General features: G+C 37.1%; 1 protein-coding gene across 3 annotated transcripts in view; it reads right to left on the reverse strand.

Annotated features, from left to right (window-relative positions):
* Positions 1-24,702, reverse strand: part of LOC131151733 (ATPase family AAA domain-containing protein At1g05910) — a 39,683-nt gene extending 14,981 nt beyond the window's left edge. The window contains exons 1-9 of one of the 3 annotated variants that reach the window (XM_058103128.1): positions 24,508-24,702; positions 14,815-15,098; positions 7,777-7,878; positions 5,829-7,652; positions 5,553-5,741; positions 5,286-5,428; positions 4,673-4,918; positions 1,425-1,611; positions 92-157 (exon numbers count right to left, since the gene is read on the reverse strand). In XM_058103128.1, the coding sequence (XP_057959111.1) occupies positions 92-157; positions 1,425-1,611; positions 4,673-4,918; positions 5,286-5,428; positions 5,553-5,741; positions 5,829-7,652; positions 7,777-7,878; positions 14,815-15,039 (2,982 nt within the window). In that variant the 5' untranslated portion in view covers positions 15,040-15,098; positions 24,508-24,702. The remainder of the gene's footprint in view (positions 1-91; positions 158-1,424; positions 1,612-4,672; positions 4,919-5,285; positions 5,429-5,552; positions 5,742-5,828; positions 7,653-7,776; positions 7,879-14,814; positions 15,099-24,507) is intronic. The other 2 variants (XM_058103129.1, XM_058103130.1) reach the window with 2 other exon arrangements.
* Between the last annotated feature and the right edge of the window lie 272 nt (positions 24,703-24,974).

The raw sequence follows: 24,974 nt of genomic DNA on the forward strand, positions 1-24,974 counted from the left end.
GCTCAACCTCCCACCCACCCCCTGCATGGCCTCAAAATGGAAAAAATATTTATATAAAAAAGAAAATAAAGTAAAAAAAAAAAATACATACTGCATCTCGAAGCTCACAAGATCTACTAACAATCCTAGCACCATTATAATCATCTCCATTATAAGCCTGAAACAAAAACAACCAAACACACCACAACAATGCATCATAAAATTATAAGACAATCAAACAAAATGGCCAAGTTTTGCACTAGTTGTTTAAAACTTTAAATAATTCTTTGACACAATAATATGAATCTTGGAACAACTAATAGACATGTTCAAAGGGCAAATCTGATCAGCAAAATTCAGATAATTAACTCAATTCTATGGGTCAAGGTAACTAAAAATTATATGAGTCAAGGTAACTAAAAGTGAATATAATGCAAAAAAAAAAAAAAAGCACTGTCATCAGAAGATCCATGGGGCACCTTCATTCACATAAACTTGAAACTAACTCTCACGTGGCACTAAATTCACATTATCAGCCTTTTCAAACAAAAAATTTATGGACCTCCCAAAATGCCACTGCCAAAAGAAATTTACTTTTTCAAGCCAGGTCTTCTCCATTTTTCGAACTACTATTAGGGAGGAGTTGATTCAAAACTTCCAAAATTTTCTGAAAAAATGACAGGATTAGAAAGATAATTTGTCTCCTCAAACGAAGATCTTTTTAGGCATCAGATGAAAATTGAAACAATTCATCACATTAAATAGCTGTTGCACACTATGATACAGACACAACAGTAAAATAAAAGGAACCATCCAACAAAAAAACAAAAAACTTCTGTAGTGTCATATAGAAAATCATAGAACCCCGGCTCTTTGCAAGTGCTAAGAAACAATCGCACCTATGATAAAAATAGAAAAGAAAAGGCACGGGCACAATAAAGTCACTTAAACCCAAGCAGAGCACAGCACAAAGCAAAATAGTTGACAAATTTTGAAATTTTGCAATGGTTTTGCATGTGCATTGCACTGCCACCCCAAAACATTACAGCTGTACTTATTTTTATATTATTTAACAGATAAACAGGCTTTACAGGCATGGCCTTTCATTTTGAAAGCACACAATAACCTGATCAGTTTTTTTCTTTTTTTAAAATTAATGTTCACACGAATTAAAGACATTATTCTTGCAATAAATTATAGCAAGTGCAGCAGCTGTCTTCTGATTTCAAACATGCTCAGAGCATGTATCCACCAGTTTCATTTATGGCTTATTTTGCTCTGTAAGGTTTCTATTACAAGAAAATTACTAAGATTCTGAATATCAACACTTTATCCAAGAAATGCTTCCATATTGTTTCTATAGGAGTCTATAAAATGAAATAAACAAATAGAAAATAAAGTTAAAGCTCATTAACTTGCGTTGCATCTGTTAAAGAGTAACACACCTTTGCATTATTCACAATGAGATCAACATCTTGCAGGAATGCTGTGCTCGTAATATAATGTCCACTGTCTACACGCTGCAACAGGGTAGCCACGTCCATGGGATTCTGGATGATTGAGCGATAGTTTGGTGCATCCTCATCCATAACAGGGAAATGGAATACACTGAACCGTTTATCATACAAAATCCTGCATGACAATAACAGAACAAATACATATAAGGTGAAAGGGCTAATGAGATTTTTGACCTCGTAATGAAAACACCCTATTCTCTGATTGAAGGTAAATATGCCAAGCCGCAAAACTTCTAATTCTGTTTAGGCACCAGGAACCTAATAAAACTTTCATTAAGTTTGATGTTAACAAAAAATCAATATCTTCTCTCTAAAAAGAAATTTAAAGAAATGCAACTTACAAAAGAGCAATGAAATGAGAAGCCACAATTCATGTAATACAAATCCAAATTCATGGTTCCCTTTTGACATCTTTTCCTACAAATCCCATGAATCATCATTTAGGGGCACAAACAACTCCATCTCTCTCTGGAATCACACCACATAGTCTTCTAGATTCTCTCTAACGAAAATATTGCAATAGCAATTACTTACATTATCTATTCACAGTTTCAAACACAGTACGCACCAAATTTATTGGGGAAAGGAGAAAGCATACAAAAGAATGGAGGACAATAAGTCCACTTACAAAGGACATGAAACTAAGAAACAACCAAGAAAGAAAAATATTAACCAAGAAAATATTCCAATTTATTGGATCAGTTATAAAACTTGGCAACCCTCTAAAAGCTCTGGAAGCAGAAGACTAAGCAAAGCCTAAAACACAACTCTCTCCAATTATGATTGAATAGATAAGTGTGAATTTCTGAAAATTATGGTATTTCCTTCCATCCAAATGCCCCAACTCACCAACGTAAAACTTCCCTGGAGAAGATTAGGGCCTCTGTTTAGCAGTAAAAACAGTTTTCATTTCCATTTTAGTTATTTAAAAATTTACAAAATAGTTATCTAAATTTTTATTTTTACAACAGTTGTATGAAATAAATGAATAATAATAAAATGTTTTGACACTATTTGCTTGTGGAATAGTTTTATTTTCCATTCTATTTTTTAAATAATTACAAAAAACCCCACTTTCCAATTTTCCAAATTTATATAGAAAAGTTATAGAATATCTTTTTATTATATTATTAGATTTCTAACTCTTACTTTGTGTATGGGAACATGGAATTTGGATCTTGGACTTTGATTTGTGTAGATTATGTATTGAGTTTCTTCCAAATCCACACAAATCCAAATTCAAGCCTCAAAATCCATATTTCAAATACTACCTAATATAATTTTTGGAAAATTGAAAAACAAGCTGCCTTTTTTGTAATTATTTTGAAATCTAGGAATAAAAAATGAAAAATTATTTTGCACATTTAAACAAACTCTTTATTTTTTTCAACCTATTAAATATGAATCTTGAAAAAAAAAAGTCAATTTTTAAAAACTAAAAAATGAAAAATAGAAAATAGAAAATGTTTTCCACAACTAAACAGGCCCTTCGCATCTTTACCAACAACAATAGCTCAAAATTTAATAAGAAATAAGTCATCAACTATGCCAAGGCAAACCCAAGACTGCTCAATGATATCAAAATGAGTTCCATAAACTCCAAGTGACACAGAAGTGCAAAAAGTGACGAATATTAGCCTTACTATTTTGCCTGTGCCACGCAAATATTAGGGAGATAAAACCATATTCAGTCTCCTCACCTACGAACAATCATTAGTGTTCATCCATTTGATAATCATTAACCATGCAACAGTTTGAACCATAAAAAGGACCTTAAGCTCCCAAATGAAACCATCAAGAAGAAATGGATGACAGCTGAACATGGTGTAAATCAAACTTGGCTTTTTCAATATTCAAACTTTGCATGAGTTCAGCTGTTAAACAAACTGAAATATTCACAAAATGGCTTACCCAAAGCTCTCCAGAGACTAATTAGGGTTTGGTCATTGATACCAATCAGAAAAGCTTGAAAAAGATCCTATACACTCAATCGCTTACAAGTAAAGCTGGAAACACTACAAACCCAGCTTAATTTATCTTTTGGACCAGTTGTTCTACACCTGTAAAGGAAATAGATTCGGCACCAATAAATGAGCATGCTGCTAGTAAACCAATTGAGTCTAGCTCACAAGTCAATTCATCCAACCCACTCACCAAACTGGCCCAACCAAGCCAAGCTCTAGACCAAGTTTAGTGCCTGATAAGCGAAGCTCAACACCAAGATTGATTTAAGCAGACTCGCAAACTGTTGAAGCACTGTAAAACTATCCAACTGTAGCAAAATGCCAAAAGTAATTGACCCAAAGAAATAAATAAATAAATAACTTAACCAGTAACATAAACTCCTTAAGATGTAATGGAGAATTGACTAAGCTTATGAAGACAGTTGTAATCGCCAATTTGTTTCAAGGAAAAGAGTACTGAATTTTGGAGTCTTACTCAGGCTAAAGAATAAAAGTATCATTGTCCAAACTAAAATCAGTGAAACATCGTATTATTACTTTCTAAATTTGATGGAAAACATGTATTACACACCAGTATACATGAAAAGCCATCTTCATTTCTGCACAAAACACAACTTGATCTCAGGGAACAAACAGTTGCTTTATGAATGCAATTTCTCTTTCTCAAGCCCAAATGCATGATGCAAATTTTGTTAAGCCTTATCCTAAATTTCGTGTAGCTTTAAATTCAGCTAACACGACCTTGAAGGCTACTACCCCCCAGTGCCCCCACCCCCCCAAAAATTTTGGTATCCATCCTCTCAAGTATGAAATAGGAACTAATTACCACATAATGGTAGAATTTTACTTTGATTTTTGGAAAAAATGTCATTTCACGTAGCATTAAAACTAGTTTACCTAGCTGCCAAAAACTTAAAGCAGTTTACATTTATCATTAATTTCCTAGACTATTAAATAAGTGCCTCAGTTTTTGAGTCATGTGAAACAACAATAGCAATAGGCTGTCATACATCACACAGGATGGACCAACTTGCCACCATTTCAATCTCAGGACTAAGCAGAGCTATGGTTTGCAGATCAATGTTCGCCACAGCACAACAAGGCAAAATGCAAAAAAAAAAAAAATGGAGCAGCTAGAAGTGCAAGAATTCTGTCAAAAAATATCAAAATATGAATCTTCCTGGAAAGACCTAGTGTTAAAGACTATCCCACCGGTTGCAAACATCTCGAAAGCACATTCGCAATCGGCGAAGTGCATGCTGCTCAGCTTCTACCTTGGCTTTTAATTCAGATGCCTTCGGGCCACTTGCAACTTTTGGTGCTTTGGGAAGTTCCAAATGGGATACTGGTTCCTTGGACTTTTTAATCACACTCTCACCAAGGAGCGACAGGGCAGCTTCAATCAAATGCTCAGAAAACAATAACCGGTCTTCAGCTGAAGGTTTGTCCACTTGATAACTGTCAAGAAAGAGTATGATAACAAAATATTAGGCATGAGAGCTAAAATCAACTAGAAAATGAAAACCAAATCATTCATTTATAAAATACGAGTAGCCATAAGAAACAATACTGTATCTTTCCACGCTTTGAAACTCTAGATGTTTTATCATTCTCAAGTCAAAATACTCAAATCACCCACACTCAATTGGGAAGAGACCCATACAGAGTTGAGATGCAAAAGATTAACATTTAGTTAATGACAGTAACAATTTTAACCAACAATAATTGCCACTGCCCATGGTCCAAAATGAATGAAGATCAAGATTGGCACAGCAGAAATTTTTCAAAAAAAGAAAATGATGGCATTTTGACTTAAAAAACATACACACTACGGTGAGGAAATACTGAAGAAGCCTGCTCATCAAGTAATGAAAGCGGAGTAGAGGATGTTCCAAGTAATAGTATGGGAAGGTCAGATGGCAATTCTTCCAACAGAGTCAACAAAACAGCCCTAAGCTGATCATGTGCCTGCAACATCAAATCTATCAAATCAAAAAGGATGCAAAAAAGCACAAGTTTTGTAGAATCTCTAAGGTACTCAATTGGAACCAGACAAAACAAGTAAGATTTGAGCATGTAAATAGGAACTCACATTATCCCACCAAATATGAAACTGAGGTAAATAGATAATTGACGGTGTCGTTCTCCTAGCTTCACCAAATGTATGCACCAAAGCCTCCTCTGGTGTCTTTGCACTAGGATCTGAAAGAAGAGATGGAAGCCCAAGAGAATGAACAGGAAATTTCTCCAGCTCATGTAATATGGCAGGACCAAGATGATCCTGTTGAAGTGTTGAACTAAATCAGTGAGTACATTTAGTTAGTAGTTCCCACTAGTTAATAAATATCAAAGTTTCCAAGATAATTACCAGCCCAACACCTTCACCACCACACAGCAAAATCCGAGGCCTATACACGAGTGGAATTGCTGAACCATAGGAAAGCATGGAAAGCTTAGTCAATTCTGATGAAACTGAAAGAGCAGGGAAAATGTCCAGTATACTATGCATAGCTTTATGGAGATGTCTTTGCAGACAAGGTGCAACAACTAGCGATAACGGTCTAGAATGCACAATGGAGCCTCTGTGAGCAGCAGGGGTAATTGTCGACATGGCTTCTACAAAATGATACTTCTCAACTTTAACTGAATCAACATCTATAAGAAATTTGTCATCACTAGTGTAAACTTGAGGATATTTTTCGCGAAAAGCACGAATAGCAGCTTCAGTGCATAGAGCCTTCAAATCAGCACCACAATAACCGACACAACTAGCTGCAAGCTCCAACTTCAGATCCTTCGAAGGAGGCTGCTTCCATTTGCGAGTGTGAATGTCTAATATTTCAGCACGTGCCTCATAACCAGGCAAAGGAAAGTTAAATTCACGATCAAATCGGCCAGGACGTCGCAGGGCTCCATCAATGGCATCAATTCTATTTGTTGCTCCAATTAAAACAACTTGTCCACGGGAATCAAGCCCATCCATCAACGCAAGCAAAGTTGACACAATAGAATTGTGGATTTGCTCTTGTTTGCTAGACCTAACAGGAGCCAGTCCATCTATTTCATCAAAGAAGATAATGGAAGGCTGATTCCGTTGGGCTTCTTCAAAAAGTAGTTTCAATTGTCGTTCAGCCTCACCAACCCATTTGCTGAGCACATCAGCTCCTTTACGCATGTAAAAACTGACCTTCTGTCCAGCCTTTGAAGCAGCACAAGCTAAAGCTCTTGCAATCAGTGTTTTCCCAGTGCCAGGGGGGCCACATAACAGGACCCCCCTTGGAGGAGTTATGTGGTAACTAGCGAAAAAATCTGGGTAGAGTAAGGGAAAAAAAACCATTTCTTTCAAAGCGTCAATATATTCAGAAAGCCCTCCTATGTCCTCAAAACTTACACTCTCATCAACCTGTAAAGGTTGAATATCAGCCCCTCCCTTAGAGCTTGGCCCAGCAGTTTGGATTCCAGAATTCAATGCAGCAAAAGCATCACTCTGATGGCCCCAACCAGATGCTGCAACATTCAATCCCCATGCTGCTGTTCCATGCATATCTAGACCACCGAAAAGCCAGGGCGGCCCAGATCTGTTCCCACCTCGGCCCCAGGGAATAGCGGGCCCTTGGTCCAGCTCATCCACCAGAAGGGAGTCATCTGAATCTTCCACTCTTGTTAGGCGATGACGCCTATGAACTCGAGATCCCCCTTTCCTCACGTCTCTGCTTACCTTGGTCCCCATTCCTTGTTGTAGTACTCTTCGAGGAGATCTTACTTTTCGCTTACCTTCATCAAGAGACAGCCTGCGTACATCTGCACGATTACGAAGGTCATAGCGCCTCCTACCTTCCTGTTCTTCTTCACCTTCTTCATCATCTCCATCCTCATCTTCTTCATCTTCACCCTCGCCCTCACCCTCGCCCTCTCCATCATCCTCACCTTCACCATCATCCTCATCATTATCCTCAGCCTCATTCCCATTTTCTGCTTCATCTTGGCCCATCTTATCTTCAGAAGTACCTTGTTCATCATCAGAGTCAAGATTTAATGGTTCTCTTGCAATTGCTTTTGAACGGCGAGGTCGCAAACCTTCACGGCGAGGCAACAACTTAGTTTTAAGGATTCTTTTACGCTTAGGAGGTGATAATTCATCTTGACTTGCACTATTATCAACCTGGTTCCTAGAGTGCTTATACGTGGGTAACTGGGAAACAAATTCACCAAGAACGTTAGTTTTCATGAAGAATTACAATGCTTCTTAACTGTAGAAGCAAAGCTAATAGCTGACCTCCACAATATTGCATGCTTGAGAGGGTATAAAATCTCACCATTAAGTCAGCATCCTCTGTTCCAGAGCTGTCAGTGTAATCTTCCAGTGTCACAGAAAGCCTTTTCTTTCTGGTAGAACGCCGAAGATTGGTTGCAATTGACTGCAAACAAAAGTAAGAACAGAAATTATTAGAATTTAAGTGCATGAAATAGCTGCAAGAAGTGGCCAGTGCTTCAGTTTAATCATAATTATTTTATGTGTACGTGCATATGCACACATGCTTGCATGCAATATCACGAACCCCACAGCAGATAATTATATTAATATTATATAGTATGTACACCAAGACAGCACATCAGAGATGCCAACAAATAGTAAGCAAAGAAATGGAGAGACATTAAAAGAAGAAAAGCAGAAGGTTGGACAAATATTTTTTTAAGCACATAAAAAAAATACCCAAAATCGCTCCACTCCAAAGCTGTAATACAACATCAAGTACCCAAGTCTGTCGCTTAGATTTGGAACATGATAACAGTTCAAAATGGAGAAAAATATTTTTCTTAAAAGGAAAAAAAAAAATGTAGACGAGGCCCATGCAAGGACACACTCCTGTACCTAAAGCCTAAGCTTTACCAATGTCTAACTGTAGTGAAAAACATGTAGATTAATAATAAAAATAAAAAATAAAAAAATACAAATGTGTGGAAAAGCTATAGTCTCTCATAGGTACCCAGGTGCTTCTATTATCAGAGCAGTATATTCCACAACCAAACAGACAAATAGAATATTCCAGGACAGATAATGCATGGTTGTGTTGTCAACAAAAGATACAGCAAATTGCAAAACCTCCATATAATACTTACATAAGGTCCAGAAATATGCCCTATGCAAGACTATACAAATAAGTTCTGACCCCTAATCTCATCTTCTAGGATGCAATTGGACAAATCATGTTTTGGACACATATACCCTAGGGAAACAGAGAATTAGAAAAAGCAAAAGGCAAAAAACAGAGAAAAGCTCATGATCAGAGAGAACTCAGAGAACTAAGAATAATTATCTAATGTGAAAAGAAGTTACCTTAAGGGTCATGCAAAGAAAGTAAATGAATCTCACATGGACTGCATGTTTTTGGGTAGAAAAAGAAGAGATTTTATTGAGGAGAAAACGAAGTACAAAAAGCAGCATAAGAAATCCTCACTAGAATATATAAGAACAAAAAGGAAAAAATATCGAAACAGCTCACAGATGGACTGCCTTATTCATGCCAAAACCAAAGAAGAAATCTGACATCAGCTAACAATGGAAGAACAAGTAATCAATATTCTCTACTAACTTTTCACACAACATTTAAACAAAGAGAGATAGGCTTATTCAATCTTGTTGTCAGATTACCACTTTACCTAAAAGCTTAAGCTATTAGATTGTGGGCCCACAATGTATATCAGGCTTTAACACAGCCCTGCACATGTAGCTCAACAGCATGTGGAGAGATAAATAATTGATAAATAACACCCATTACAGGGAATGCAATAATTTTTAAACACCAAACAATAAATGAGGGCAACAAGACTAGAACCCAAGACCTCCTAGTAGCTAGCTCTAATACCATGTTAGATTACCACTTTACCTAAAAGCTTAAGCCATTAGGTTGTGGGCCAACAATGTATATCAGGCTTTACTTTAGCACTTGTCAATAAAAATGTTCACAAGCTGACTTCAAAAAATGTCCAGCACATCTAGACTGTGGGAAGAATTATGAATGAACTAGTAAACTTAGCCAAGAGAAACTGAAAGAAGGTCGCCAAGGGCTTGGTCTGGTGGTAGGGTGGCATGGGTTTTTAGTTAGGTCTCAGGTTCAGGACTTCCAATACTCCAAAAGAGGTAATGAGAGAAAAAATAGACAAATGTAAGAAGACTGATATGTTAATTCATGCACTTCCGAACAATTAGTGTTTTTAGGTTTAGAAGTGCTGGCAACAGTATATGAAGCGTCTTGCACATCTTTGACACTGTACTTTCTTAAGAAGAAACAATATATAATTTTTTTATAAAAAATGAAAAAAAGGGCAAAGCAACATGGGGTTTTGTTTAAATTTTTTTAATTTTTTTCTTTTTGAATGGCAAGTTGGTGGTTGAATTCTTCCATTTTAGAATCAGTTGGATTATCACACCAACGAAAAAGCCCAAGTGAGGTCAATTATGTGAATTGTTTTCCAGCTTTCTGCTTGATCCAATGCAACAACTTTTGACAGTTTTGATGGCTATCAAATCTCAAATCCTTGTTTACTCCCTCAATCCAAGTTTTCTGTAGGTCCATCCCACCCTTTTGCTATTGCTTCAACACCAATCAAAACACTCTTTTTCACCAGTTCACAATTTAGTGTATGTTGCAAGTGCTCAAACAATCATAGGTCCCATTTGGAACTCTAGTGTTTTAACCACAAAGAGCATCCAGTAACGTGAATTCCAGTAAGGGATGAACTGGGAAAAGAGTATTTTGCAAATCAAACTAAAAAGCAGCTTTCCTTGCAATAGAATAACAACAAAGGGCATATACAAGTACTACAACAACAACAAGACTCGAGTCTCACTAAGGCTTTATCCTTTAATGTTCTACCACTCATCCAACTTAGCATTTGCATTCCGAGAACTTCTATTCTACTTTCTGAATAAGTTGTTTCTTAGTTGCCAACATTTTGATCCATATAACACGGCTAGTCTTATAGCTGTCTCATAGAACTTTCCTTTTAATTTTAATAATGTCCTACAAACACATAACATGCCCGATGCACTCCTCCATTTTACCCAACCTGCTTTAACTCTATGAACTACATCCTCCTCAATTTCTCCTTCCACTTGCATAATAGATCCCAGATATCGAAATCTACTAGTGCCATTGATTTCTTGATTATCAAGTTTAATGTTACCTTCAATATTCTTCTAGATGAAATTACATTTTGCATATCCAGTCTTGTTTCTACTCATCCTAAAACCTCTACACTCAAGGTTAAGCTCCAAAGTTCTAGCTTGGATATTACCCCACCTCACTTTCATCAATCAGAACAATATCATCTGCAAACAACATACACCATGGGATCTTATAGTGGAACCTTAATGGCATCAATCACTTAAGCAAAAAAGATAAGGGCTCAAAGTGGAACCTTAATGGCATCAATCACTTAAGCTTAAAAGATAAGGGCTCAAAGTGGAACCTTGGTGTACCCCCATTGTGGTTGGAAATTATCTAGACTCTCTGCATGTAATCCAAATGCTAGTCATTAGTCTATCATACAAATCCTTAATAACATTAGTATACCTACTGCATACTCCCTTCTTTTCTATGACCCACGAAAACACTTCTCTAGGTACTCTATCAGAAGTTTTCTCTAAGGCAATAAAAACCATATGTAAGTCCCTCTTTTTTCCCTAAACTTTTCTATTGACCTTCTTAAAAGATAGCTTTTGTTGTCGATCTCCCAGGCATAAAACCAAATTGATTCTCCAAGACACTTGTTTTCTATTCCTATTCTTCATTCAATTACCCTTTCCCACAGCTACATGGGATTTGAATTTCTTTTTTATATAATCTTCCTATTATATTTTAACTGGGCTATTAATATATTACCGTGAGTGAATGATCAAACTTCTTCTTTTCTCTATTATGTTCACTATGACATTAGGGTATCACCTGTTTTAAGTAATGTCCTGGTAATCAAATTTGCACTCTTATGAGCGCATGATAGTATAATTAAAGAGAGCTGAATTTTTTATTTAATTTATTTTGAGAGAGAGAGAGGGCAACACATCCGTCCGGCAGTCGGAAGAAAAGGCTGGGTATAGCTGGTTTTTTTTTTTTATTTGGACCATTATACAATGATACACTATATAGCTACTACATTTGACAAAAATGAGAGCTGTTCTGAGATTTGTTAAAAAGCAATTTTGAAAACTGAAAGTTCCACTAAAGGCAAAGGAAAAAAAAATCAATGTTTTCTGCATTTGGATTTCTCAGAAGATTCATTTTTGCACTTTAATTTGGAGTTTGGATTTTCTCAGATCATCTGAAGCTGCTCAGTTCTCAAATGCAAGCATCAAACTTTTAGCAGACAAAAAGTTCGAAAAAACGAACATAAATGGGCTCTAAAATACTCCTCTGTCACCTTCCACAAGCACTATTCTGCAAATGTGCTAATTCTTTATCCTTTAAAGTTGTCCCACTCATTCATTTTAACATTCTCAGTTCAGCACTTATTTTTTCATGCATTATTGTCTCATAGCCCAAATAGAAGTTAATCAAGCAAGATTCGAAGGTGGAATGTAAAAACCTACAACAATAAAACCTCGAGATCAAGGGAACCAAACAGAGGTGTGCTACCAGATGTAGGGGGCCAAAATCTACCAATGTTCCTTGCAACAAGAGAGGGGCTTGATTGAACAGTTTTTCAAGGTGAGGAGAAACTGCTTTTAAGGAGACTAATTAGCACGATCCCTATTCAGATTCATGCCTGATCATCTATCTATCACGCTTAATAAGACTGAATGTAATCTGGAACAATATCTGATAAAGTGATCTTTACTCATGTTCCGCTTAGAAGGCAGAATGGACACCAGCAAAGACAGACAATAAAGGTGATCCACCCACTGCCCCAACAAACAAAGAAATATAAGTTTTTTTCTCAATGCCTAAACATTTGCTAAGCTCTCAAAAATTTCTCACTGTATCTTCCTGACCCAATCAAATATCATATACCGCTGGTTCCCATCAGAAAATTTGAAAATTTTTTAAATTTGCATATATTTCTAATAAACAAGGAATATCACATGAGAAAAAGCTAAGTAGCTCGTCTGCAAACCATTTGTTTGTAAAAATTCAATCAACAGGCATGCAATGCGTGATATGGAAATGTACTACTGCATTGTCCTTTGTATTAGATAATTCTTATTATTAATAGAAGTGAGTAGGGAATTATTTTTAACGTTGTGTGTTGCACCCAGGAGAAGATTCCTGTCTCTACAACTTCCAAGTGCTCACAGTAACAGTCTACATATAATTATTTACAATTGGACCATATAATGGGAGATGCAAAAGCATGAGAAGCCAATGTATGCGGAACAAAGCAATATGGCAGCCAAATAATTTATTGCTACAAAAGTCAACATGCTTGACCATGATCTTTAGAAAATTTTGTCACCATAACAGAGCTCAAAATACAAAGAATCAACTGGATGTTTCAGACCTTGTCCTCAAATGCCAAAGACAAGAATGTGAATTATAAGAGATTAAACAATAAGAAACTACAGATGACATGCCCACTTCGATAACTTCAAAACTATTCTCTATCTTTACAGTCTTGTGGATAAGCTTGCTAGGGTAACGAATCACTAGAGTTTGAAGAAATCAGCATAGAATCCCTAATAAGTATCAATCAAAGCCAAAAGAAACTCACATCAGCAACATTAATAGAAGTGGCAAAGTAAAAAAAGAGAACCAGCCACCAAGATGTTGGTGCCCTCAATTGCTAAAAGATATTTTTTCACGACAAAATCCAAAAGTTTACAGTAATCATGGTAGTATGCTTTCACAAAACCATTATAATTTGAACAATGTACTTGAAAAAACTGTCCTCTTTCAAAAACTGTGATAGTCTCACAGGCTATAATATTTTCCTGTATCATTCTCCAAACTATATCAGAGTAGGACTTTACAACTAAGCCAGCAATGCCAATCCTATAGGGAAAAAAACAAAAAGTTTCAAGAATTTGAAGAATATATAAAAATTTCAATACATTATTTCTCAAGCATGAACATGAACTAACTCAATTTGAGCATCCAGGTTATGCCAATTAAAGAAAAATTAATTGCTCAAACAGTTTGTGCAACTGCAGACAAAAGTTCGTGGAAACTGCGAAACAATTGCAAATATATAAAAAGTAGGAACCATGAAGCAGAGCCCCTCATTCAACAATTTCATTAAATGTGTTGTGTTGTATTGTTTACTGAATTCTCACATTTCAGGTGGCAATAACATCTGGCATATTCTTATCAATGCACAGACACACACACACAAAAATTACTTGCATGCTCAAAAGCAACACTTAAACAGTTTAGAATGACAGCTAGGGAGAAAAATTATGGTCTCTGCGCAACAGGAAAGACTCGAAATTTATCCATTCTTTCTTTGTTTGATATAGAAAAAAAAATTTATTAAGATAGAAGAATGAACAAGGAGGGTGAGAAATCCTAAAAAAAAAAAAATTAAAGGAAAAGAATAAAACAAAAGGAAACTAATACAATAAGAAAAAACAAAATTCAGCTAATAACAATCATGCTGGATATCCAAAAAACTAAAACCATACAACCAAAACACCTCTATAGAAAATCCCCACGGAAGCAGAAAAACCAAACAAAAAAAGTCATGTCCCATGTCAAATCAATTGGATGAAATAAGATCTCAAAATATCTAGGCATTTTTCTCTGACCAAAGAACCCATATAACAGCAAAAAATGCAGTCACAATATCCTCACATTATTTTGCCTCCTAAAACCTCCAAAATCAATCAACAAAAAAACCTCCAAAGAAAGAGGACAGAGTCAACCCTCTCCCAACAAAGAAAATTAAGACCATAATCAATAGCTAGATATGATAGACTATCCCTTTAGGCATGAGATCTGAAATTGTGCAGACATAAGACCATCTTCCAATAGTATGGAACTCCAATAAAACCAAAGGCTCTTGTACAGGTAACTCGACCAAATAAATCTACCATTATACCACAGAACCATGACTCAAAAACGCTAATTGCATGCACTTTGTTTTGTGGCTTACTATTTGTTTTGACTGGCATCAAAACCCCCAGTGCTTATTAAGAGCAAAACACAAATTCCTTATCAGATAATATGAAGTTAATTGTTATCAAGATGTTAAAAAAAGAAAATTAATATTACAATTCCCACAATGTTAACTATCAAAAAATTAAAAAGAAGAAAAAAAAAACACAGAAATTTATCATATGAATGAAAGAGTTATCAACTTGAATGGCTCAAGGTCATCAGAACACATATACAGAGAAATAGACAACGAAGAACACATACATTAGAGTTTGGGGTCCGCACTGGCCGATTCCCTGGGCGCAACATCTTGGCAATCTGAGAAGCTGCTGTCCTTGTCTTTGTCTTGCTCTTTTTGGTGCGAATAATTGTTGGTGGAAAATACATGTAAGGGCGACCATAGACATTAGGCCTTCTCCGGAGCCTGTCACTTGTTCGTACTGGCCCTGAAACAGGCCCATCCCCTTTACCCGATCGTTTTGAATACATCAGCAATTTGTTACTTCTGCAGATTATGTCCTCCCATATGCATTGAACATCTCACCTAGCTACAGAAATAAACCCCTCAGAAACAACGAAAAGTCCCCAATTCAAGCCATGGAGATAATTTAAATTAGGTTTAGAATAAACATAAATGGTTTCAAAGTAGCAAAAAGATTGAGAGAGGAAATAATGGGAGCTTGGCTGTCAATATCTCTACGTGAATATGGCTGCACCAACTGGGTTCTGACACTCATGAAAAAATGACTGGCAATCACCACAATCAAATCAAATGTGTTTATATATTAATTTGGCAAACACATGCACATACAAAGCCCTTCCTACATATCTGCACTAGGGACTTGCATCACTTGCCATAACCCACACTTCTTGTCATTAGAAAACAAGTGACAATCACTCCTACACTCTAGCCATTCAACATCTGCTATTATACTGTGCTAAATCTTTCATGTCACTTGAAAACACTAGCAAGATAACAACAATTGACACATATTGAAAGTGGCACTACAAGCATCTGGAAAGAGCAATATTCAATACGTGCATGAGAAAGAGAAAGCATGCATTCTTTTGTTGGAAAGCACTTATATTCCCTATTTATCTTTCCACTTGTTACAACAAAAGTTTTATAGGCTACAATTTCACTTTGAATCTTTGATTGGTGCTGACATTTAAAAAAAAAAAACAAAAACAAAAAACAGAACTATTAAAAAATAAGGAGAAATTCCTTATCCGCATGAAAGAAGGTGGGGGTAGCCTTGAGACCAGTTGCATAAGATAATTCCTTGACTTTATCAATGTGAATGCCCTTATTGATCTCGCTCTCATTGGTGGCAACTTCACTTGGTCCAACTCCAAGAGTTGCTTTCCTTTCCAAGGATCGATAGGTTCCCAATTTTGGTTGAATTGGAACATCATTTTCCTCACATGATTCAGAGTCTACTTCCTAGGCCCATCTCAAATCATTTCCCGTCTCATTTGACACAGGAGGAGTTAAATGGGGGCCAACCCCATTTTACTTCGAGAATATGTGGCTAAAACATGATGTTTCCGAGGAGTTAGTGAAAACTTGGTGATCTTCTATTCTAGCCACCGAGAAGGCTAATTTTGTGCTTGTCTGAAAGTTGAAAGGAATAAAAGAAAAGTTAAAGAAATGGAACAGAAACACCTTTGGGAATGTCCAAGAGAAGAAGATCGTTATACTTAATGGCATCAAAGAGATTGATGAGCAAGAATTAATCTAGGGTCTTAATGATGAATAGATAGCAAAAAGAGCTATGCTTAAGAAGGAATTGAACGAGGTTATTAATCAAGAAGAGATATCTTGGAGGCAGAAATCCAGAGCTCTATGGCTCAATACAAAGTTCTTTCATCTGACAGCAAACATTCACCATAGAAGTAACACCTTATCCAACATTGAAATTGGAGAAATCACCTTAAATAGGGAAGAGGATTTTAGGAAAGGCATTTGTGATTTTTATAAAGTCCTTTATATTGAACCCGAGGCATGGAGATCTACAATGGATAGCATCAATTTCAAATCTCTCAATTCTTCCACTGCAAGGTAGATTAATAGACCTTTTGAAGAAGCAGAAGTCCTCCAAGCTATTCAAAATTGCAATGGGATAAAGCGCCTGGACCGGATGGTTTCTCCTTGGCTTTCTTTTAGGCTAACTGAAGCCTCCTCAAACATGACTTGTTAAGCATATTCGAGGAGTTCCATGGATCAAGAAAATTCATCAATTGCATAAATACCACCTTTGTCACTCTTGTTCCAAAGAAAGTTGGGGCTACTAACATCAAGAATTTTCGCCCCATTAGCTTTTTGGGAAGCATTTATAAAATCTTTGCGAAAGTACTTGCTCGGAGGTTCGAAAAAGCAACACTGAAAGTCATTGGTTAGTATCAAAATGCTTTGGTGGCCGAAAGACAATTATGGATGCTGCCCTTATTGCTCATGAACTAGTGGATACCTACCTGAAGGAGGGAAAAACCAGAATAGTGTGTAAACTGGATATGTAGAGAGCATTTGATCATGTCAACTAGAAATTCCTTTGTTATCTCCTTAATAAAATGGACTTTGGGGAGCTATGGTCTTGTTGGATTGCACAATCATCAAAACCCCAAGCTTCTCAGTGCTCATAAATGGTTGTCTATTTTATTTCCTTCACTCCTTGAAAGGCTTGAGACAAGGAGATCCATTGTCTCCTTTCATGTCTATTTTGGTCATGCAAGTGCTTAGTCTCATGCAAAAGAAAGCTACTGAAGGAGGGATCTTTAAAGGACGAAAGGTGGGTAGAAATGGAAGGCTTACAAAAGTTTCAAATCTTCTTTTCGCAGATGATCCTTTTATTTTTAGTGAAGATGATCCCCTCCATATCCTCAACCTCCGATGCATTTGGTTAGGGTTTGAGGCCGTTTTAGGCCTAAGAGTGAACCTTGGAAAAGTGAGGTTATTCCAATCAAAAGAACACATGGAGGGCTTTCCTTGCTGGTCTTTGGGTTGCAAGATGAGAACCTTTCCCATCAATTACCCTAGTTTCCCCCTTGGAGCCAAATTCAAAGATAAAGGAGTTTGAGGCCCTGTTATTGAAAAGTTTGAAAGGAGATTGGCAAGATGGAAAAGAAACTTCTTATCAAAAGGAGGCAGAGTCACTCTTATCACGAGCACTCTGATGAATCTTCCAATTTACTTTATGTCTCTCCTTCCCTTATCAGCCTTAGTAGGTAGGAGATTGGAGGGAATTCAAAGAAGATTTCTTTGGGGAAGCGTAGGGGAGGAGTTTAAATATCACCTTGTGGAGTGATCAAACAACCCATTTATTTGGGAGGTGTAGGATTGAAATCCCTCCTCACTTTCAATAAAGCCCTCCTCGAGAAGTAGTTCATGAAAGGGAAAGACCACCTTTGGTGGAATATTATTGTTTGTAAATTAGGGCTTGAGCACAATGATTGGAAAACTCACAATGGAAGAGGTTCCTATGGAATAGAAGCATGGAAATTCATCAGGATAGGATGGGATGAGTTTTTCCAATTTTGTGACATTTCAAGTGGAAATGGAGCCAATGTTTACTTTTGGCATGATGTATGGCATGAGAATCGTAATCTTAGAGCTGCATTTCCCTCCATCTACAACTTGTCTAGGGACAAAAATGCCCTCATTAGTCATTATGTCCAAATCACTGACCAGGGAATTTTATGGGACATTCCTTTTACAAGAAACATGGCAGACAGGGAACTTCACACACTCTTTGACTTCTACAGGATTCTATACAAATTCTGTCACCAAAACATCCCTAACAAGCCAAAATGGGCTTCGGGAAAAAAATGGTGTTTTCATTGTTAAATCTTTATATGAGAACCCCACACCGTTGGAAACAAATTGCAATAACTCCCTTGGATTCACATTTGGAGGACAGCAGCCTCTTCCTTTTTTGCTTGGGGAGTCCGTACATGGAAATATTTTAACCCTCGACAATCTACAGAAAAGAGGGCTTACATTCACAAACCAGTGTTTTCTATGTATGACTGAAGCAGAATCAGTCAACCACATTCTTCTCCACTGCCCCTGGACAAGAACCTTGTGGAATTTGGCTCTTTCCTTGGCTGGGCAACAGTCGGTTATGGAAAATTCAGTTGGAGGGGAGATTTGGGCTTGGAAAGACATCAGAGCCACAAAGGAGAAGCGAAAGACTTTTAACCTCATCCCTCTCGCCATATTTTAGTGTGCTTGGAAAGTAAGAAATAAGAGAGCCTTCAAAGATTCATCTACTTCGCTTCAGACCTGCAAAGGCAATGGATTACTGCTGTCTCCAGCTCGCACAATGGGAAATTTGTTAATGATCATTTTACAATCCTTGATGTTTGTGACACTCTTCAGAGTGGCTGATGTTCTGTAGCACGGGTTGGCATCCCCTTGATGCCTTGTTAATGTATTTTCTTTTTTCTGATTGGAAAAAAAAAAAAAAATAGAAATTATGTATGGAGAAGATCCCAGAAGGAAAATATTAGAAAGAGAGTGCTCAAAATGAAACAACAAAAATGAAAACATAATGAGCAAATAGATCGCAAGAAACTACCAAAAAATTGAAAACAAAGCTGACATTGAATGGTAAGAATGGGATATAATGATTTCCACTTGCTTAAAAATGCATAACAGAGTTTGCTAGATGAGAGATTTAAGAGAAACCACCCATCAAAGTCCAAAACATAATAGTTAAAATGGAAAGGGTCATAAATATATCTCCAAGATCTTGGCCACCTTGGGTAGCATATTGAATCATATTAGAAAAATCTCCACAAAAACAATAAAGAACAATCTTTTCTTGAATAAAATTCCCTCAATGAGGATTAAGCAGCTCTACAACTATTCTAAACCAGCCTATCCAAGGAAGATGAAGATGATGGCCGTGTACCATTTCTATATAGACTGATCATGCTCGTGTCATCTCCGCTAGCATGAAAACGATTCCACGCATTCAGCTTGCAAAGGGGTGATGGTGTGCAAACTCATTATGGAGAAAGCTCTCGATCATGTTAACTAGAACTTCCTTCTTTATATTCTTAGGAGAGTGGGCTTTAGAGTGTTGTGGTGCTGATGGATCATACAATGCATTAATACCCCAAGCATCTCAATGCTCATCAATGGCTGCCCATCTGATTTCTTTCGCTCCTCCAGAGGTTTGAGGCAAGGTGATCCCCTAACCCGTTTTTTGTTTATCTTGGAAATGGAAGTGTTTAGCCTCATGTCGAAAAAAGCTACCAAAGGAAGACTCCTCAAAAGCCTCAGCTTAAATAATAATAGGAAACTTATGGAAGTCTCGCATCCTCTCTTAGGGAAAAGACCATCATTTTCTGTGAAGAAGCCCATCACCAAATCCTCTATCTTCAATGCATTTTGGTTGGGCTTGAGGTAGTCTCAGTTATGAAGGTGAATCTGGGGAAAAGTAAGATTATTCTGGCAGGGGGGCAGCACTAGGAGGCCTGCTCTTAGCAGGACTTCTAGGCTGCAAGCTGGGGAACTTCCCCGTTAAGTATCTCAGACTCCTACTTGTAGACAAATTCAAAGAGAAAGGAGTTTGGGATCCCATAAGAAAAGATTGAGAAAAGGTTGGTGGGTTGGATAAGAAACACAGTCAAAAGGTGGGAGATTCACATTGATCAAGAACACCTTGACTAACCTCTTGATCTATTATATGTCCTTTTTTCCTTTACTTGTTTTAATAACAAAAAGACTTGAAAGAATTCAATCTCCTTTGGGGGAGCTGAAGGGAGGAATTCAAATAACACCTTGCTAAGTGGGGGGTAGTTAAACAACCCATCTGTTTGGGAAGCTTAGGGCTAAAATTCCTTTCTACTTTAAACAAAACACTATTAAGGAAATGGCTATGGAGATTCATAAAGGAAAAAGATCACCTTTGGTGAGGAATCATTGCTTCTAATACGGACTCCAGCACAATGACTAGAAATGTTGGAGAGGATCCCATGCAATTGGGGTTTGGAATACATCAGAAAAGGTTGGGATTATTTTTTCCACTTCATTAGCTTACAAGTGGAGAATAGGGATGATGTGTTCTTTTGGAACTGTTAGACAACCATTTTACCTAAAATCTTAAGCTGTTAGATTGTGGGTTAACAATGTATATTAAGCTTTAAAACTCCCCCAACAGCACATGAAGAGAAAATTACAGAAAATATAATATTTTGCTAAACACCACACAAGAAACTTGGGCAGCAAGACTAGAACCCAGGACCTCCTACTAACCAGCCTTGACACCATGTTAGACAACCACTTTACCTAAAAGCTTAAGCTGTTAAGTTGTTGGTCAGGCCAACAATGTACGTCAAGCTTTAACAAGAACAATGTTTGTTGTGATGGTCAAATGCCCCTCAGTGCTAAATTTTTCCTAGCATCTTCACCTTGGCTTACAATAAGGAAGCCCTCAGGCATCATCTACAGATTTCAGATCAAAGGACCTTTTGGAAGATTCCCTTGATTAGAAATGCTGTTGAATCCTTTTACAGGAAAATTTCACCACCAGGAGCAAACAGCAGCAGCTTCCCATGGAAAAATGTGGAAAACAGCGGCCCCAAGGCCGTGTTTTTAGCTTGGGAGGCAACACATGGGAATACTTTAACCCTTGATAGCCTGTAGAAAATGGGGCTGCCTCTTGTCAACAGGTTTATTTTTATATATGAATAATGCTGAATTTGTTGACCACATCCTCCAACACTGCCTGGACTAGGAAACTTGGACTTGGAGCATGGACTTTTCCTTGAACAGGCAACAGTGGGCCACTACCAGCTCTATGAAAGAGAAGTAATGGGCTTGGAAAGGTACCCGAGCCACTAAAGAGAATAGGGAAGTTTTGGCCCTCATCCCCCTTGCCATATTTTTGTGAGTTTGGAAGGAAAGAAATAGGAGAGCCTTTGAATGAGCAGCTACACCCTTTCAAATTAGTAAAACCAGTGGATGGCTACTGCTACAAGCTGGCACAATAGACTGTCTTTGATTGATCCTTTTGTATTTATTGATTTTTGTGACACCCTAGGTGTGGGTGATCTTTTTATGTTTGCTGTACTTGGGAGGCATACCCTTGATTTTATCTACTTATAAAAAAAATGATTTGTCAAGCAAGAATAGTCCTATTAAGTCATTTGCAAAAAGGAAGGCATTGTGCATTGATAAAGACACAACCTAAGATACTGTCACAGGGTTTAAGTTCTCACAGCACACCTTGACACTGTGATGATCAAGTTTCCCTTAGTTTAGACAATGACACAAAATCTGAATTTGTTGGCCTGCTAGTATGTGACTTTGTGTAAAGAAGTATGACATACACAGGCACCAAATGCCGTACACAAGGCAACAAATTACAGGAACAACACCTCCCAACCTTATTCTTATTCAAAGGCAAAAATTATACACTCATTACATGTGCAAGAACACCATGAACAACTTTCCTCTAGCATCCCTTGCCACCCACATCATATTACCCAGCTGTCTAAGGTCTACAGTTGACAACCCCAATTGCCTAGGTCTAGGTTGTGCGAGACACAATCAGCATTTACCAACAATGCATAACCAACTATGTCTACAATTTATGTGGCTAGAAACATTGCCATATGTCAACGCATGAGTTATACCTTCAGACAAGACCGCATGTTAGCCCTTACAAGGACGACTATCAAGTACCCGCTCTGCTTGATCATGCATTGCAGCCTTTGACATTGACACTGCACACAGCCTGCGGATCAACACCTAGTGTCATACATGGTTTCTCCTAATCATGACTTATCCCACACACAAGCACACGCCATAAATCATATAGGCACTAGACATATACCCAATTAACCATCCAACCATGCCAATCGAAACCAATCACGATAACAACCTTGTCAAAGACCATGGCTTCAACCATGTCGAGTAGGTAACTTAACATCTATGTGCTCCCCCCTTAGCAACATTGATTGTCAATTCACTGAATGTCAAGATAAACCAAGATAGGTCATCTTGTGCTATTACTTTGAAACATCAGTTGACAACACCATGTGCCTTGGTAATCTCAAGGTAATCATGGGTCTGACATATACCTAATACGGATATTTATTTGTCACCAAATATATTTCTCCCTGAATATAACCTATATGGAACTAGAATGGTGAAATGCAATTCCACCTACCACCACCCAATCCAAATTACATGAATGCCATGATCAATGTACACCAATATAAAAGGTACCAATGTGGCTACCATCTAAAATCTAAATGCAAGACAAGAATCCACTTGTATATATGCTTGTTTAGGAATTTACTACATGGAATATGTGCATGTCTTTGTGCTTTTCAATTAGGAAGTGTGCTAAATCTTAATGAAATAACAAGTTTTATAACATCATAGTATCTTACACTTGTTCTTTAACAGATTTCAGAGTGCTCCAACTATTGTTGGACACAAATAGGAACATGTATATCCAGTCAAGAAATGTCCAAGAAGCCATTTGTCAATTGAAAATTTGGCGTGTGTTCGTGTGTGTGTGTGCCATGGGGAAGGGGGGTTAAGTAACTATAAACAACTAAAGGGTGTCAATTTGACCACTAACCTTTTAATTGGGTAAATGAGGCTACAATACCTGTGGAGCCTACTAGGGATTGATCAAAAGTACCCAAATATGGCTGCACTATGATGCATTGGGCATTAACCACTTTCCAAGTTGACCCGATTAAAAAAACAGGAGGCCAAATCAACCCTTATACCATACTTCAATGGTTTTTAACTACTTATCCAAAAAAGAGTAATTTGACACAAAGGACTGCCCCAGATATCAATCTATAGGTGAGAAGAACTCATGAGAAAATATGTGTGTGATCTTCATGATCACATGGGGAGTGTGTGTTTACATATAAATATTTAATTAATAATTAAATTATATATTAATTAATAAAAAAAATAGATACATTAACCAAAGTCAAGTACCATATTTATTGGTATGCATGATACAAAGACCAAAGTCTTGTATCCTTAACAATTGATGAAAAGTCTCCCAAGATACAATGGAGTAGTACAAATACATTGATCAAAGTCATGGATCTCATTAAAGAATGTATCACTAAGGAATGTGTCACATTAGATCAATGAACGATTACCTTGGAGGAAGGGAAAGGTCATGAGTGTACATTTATGGCTCTTTGATGGATTGAGACAATTATTGCACTATATAAAGGGCTCTTGGTTCCTCTCACAATTCAACCAAATTTAGTAGAATTTCCATCACTAAATCAAACATAAAAATGATCAAATAGTTTTCCGCATAATTGAAACTTGATCAACATGAATGGAAAGAAAGAAGAGGTACTTGTTTCAAAGCTCTGCTGTCTCGTTGCAAATGACATAAGGTATATCATGAATTACTTTCCTTATCCTTACTTAATGGTTCATAAAATAAACTGAAGAACCTTCTCATAAAAACTTTTTCTAACAAAAAAGGGCACAGTGTGTCATCTCTTCTGAGACACATCCTAAGCACTGAGCCTTTAGAGAGCTACCAATCAAATCTACCAACCAATGCTCTTTCCTAAGTTCCATATCGTTGAGTTCCTTCTGAATATATAAATAAACAACAAGAACGGAGGTTTCTAAATCCACGATACAATATCAAAATCACACATGCGCCGGAATGAACCACATAAGCAGCTAAAAACTCTAAATGGAACAGAAATTTAACAGGACAGCGATGTTTCCACATTTGCTGACATTTGCAAAGACGAATGCACAAAAAATAAAATGTGAAAGAAATCAGATTTTTCATTGAAGTCGATTGAACCATAGAAGCAGTTAAAAAGTTGAAATTAAACATAAATTTAACGGGACATCGATGTTTCCAGAATAAATGACACTTGCAGAGGCGAATACGAAAAGGAAGAATGTGAAAGAAATCAGATTCGTCATTGAAGTTCTACCTGGTCTGAGATCTCGCCGGACTGTAGCCGGTGCGCGCCGGAGGGCATCGACGTGTAGAGAACCGCTCGAGTCGGCTCCGGCGAACAGAGTCCTCGGAGAGAGAGTTAAGACGGAAAGCACGGGAGAAGGGCATAAACCCTGGAGAGAAGAGTTGGCTCCCAAATATTAACAAAAAACATATACAAAAAATAAAGCATTATAAAATGAAAATATAATATAAAAAATAAAAAATAAAAAATAAAATTCAGGTGGAGAGAAAAAAGAAAGGACCGAACCACGTGTGCTCGCGGTGGGGTCGGACCACTGCACCAGCGTGCCACGCCACGTGTAAAAAGCAAGGGTGCTGACGTGGCTCGAAATCCATTAATTATTTAGAAAATTATTTAACATAAAAATAACATAAAATGGACGGACTATAAATAGCAAAACTAAATAAATTAAAATATCGAAACAAAGAATTTCTTGG

Source organism: Malania oleifera, chromosome 3, assembly GCF_029873635.1.
Source record: "Malania oleifera isolate guangnan ecotype guangnan chromosome 3, ASM2987363v1, whole genome shotgun sequence".
Classification (NCBI taxonomy): domain Eukaryota; kingdom Viridiplantae; phylum Streptophyta; class Magnoliopsida; order Santalales; family Ximeniaceae; genus Malania; species Malania oleifera.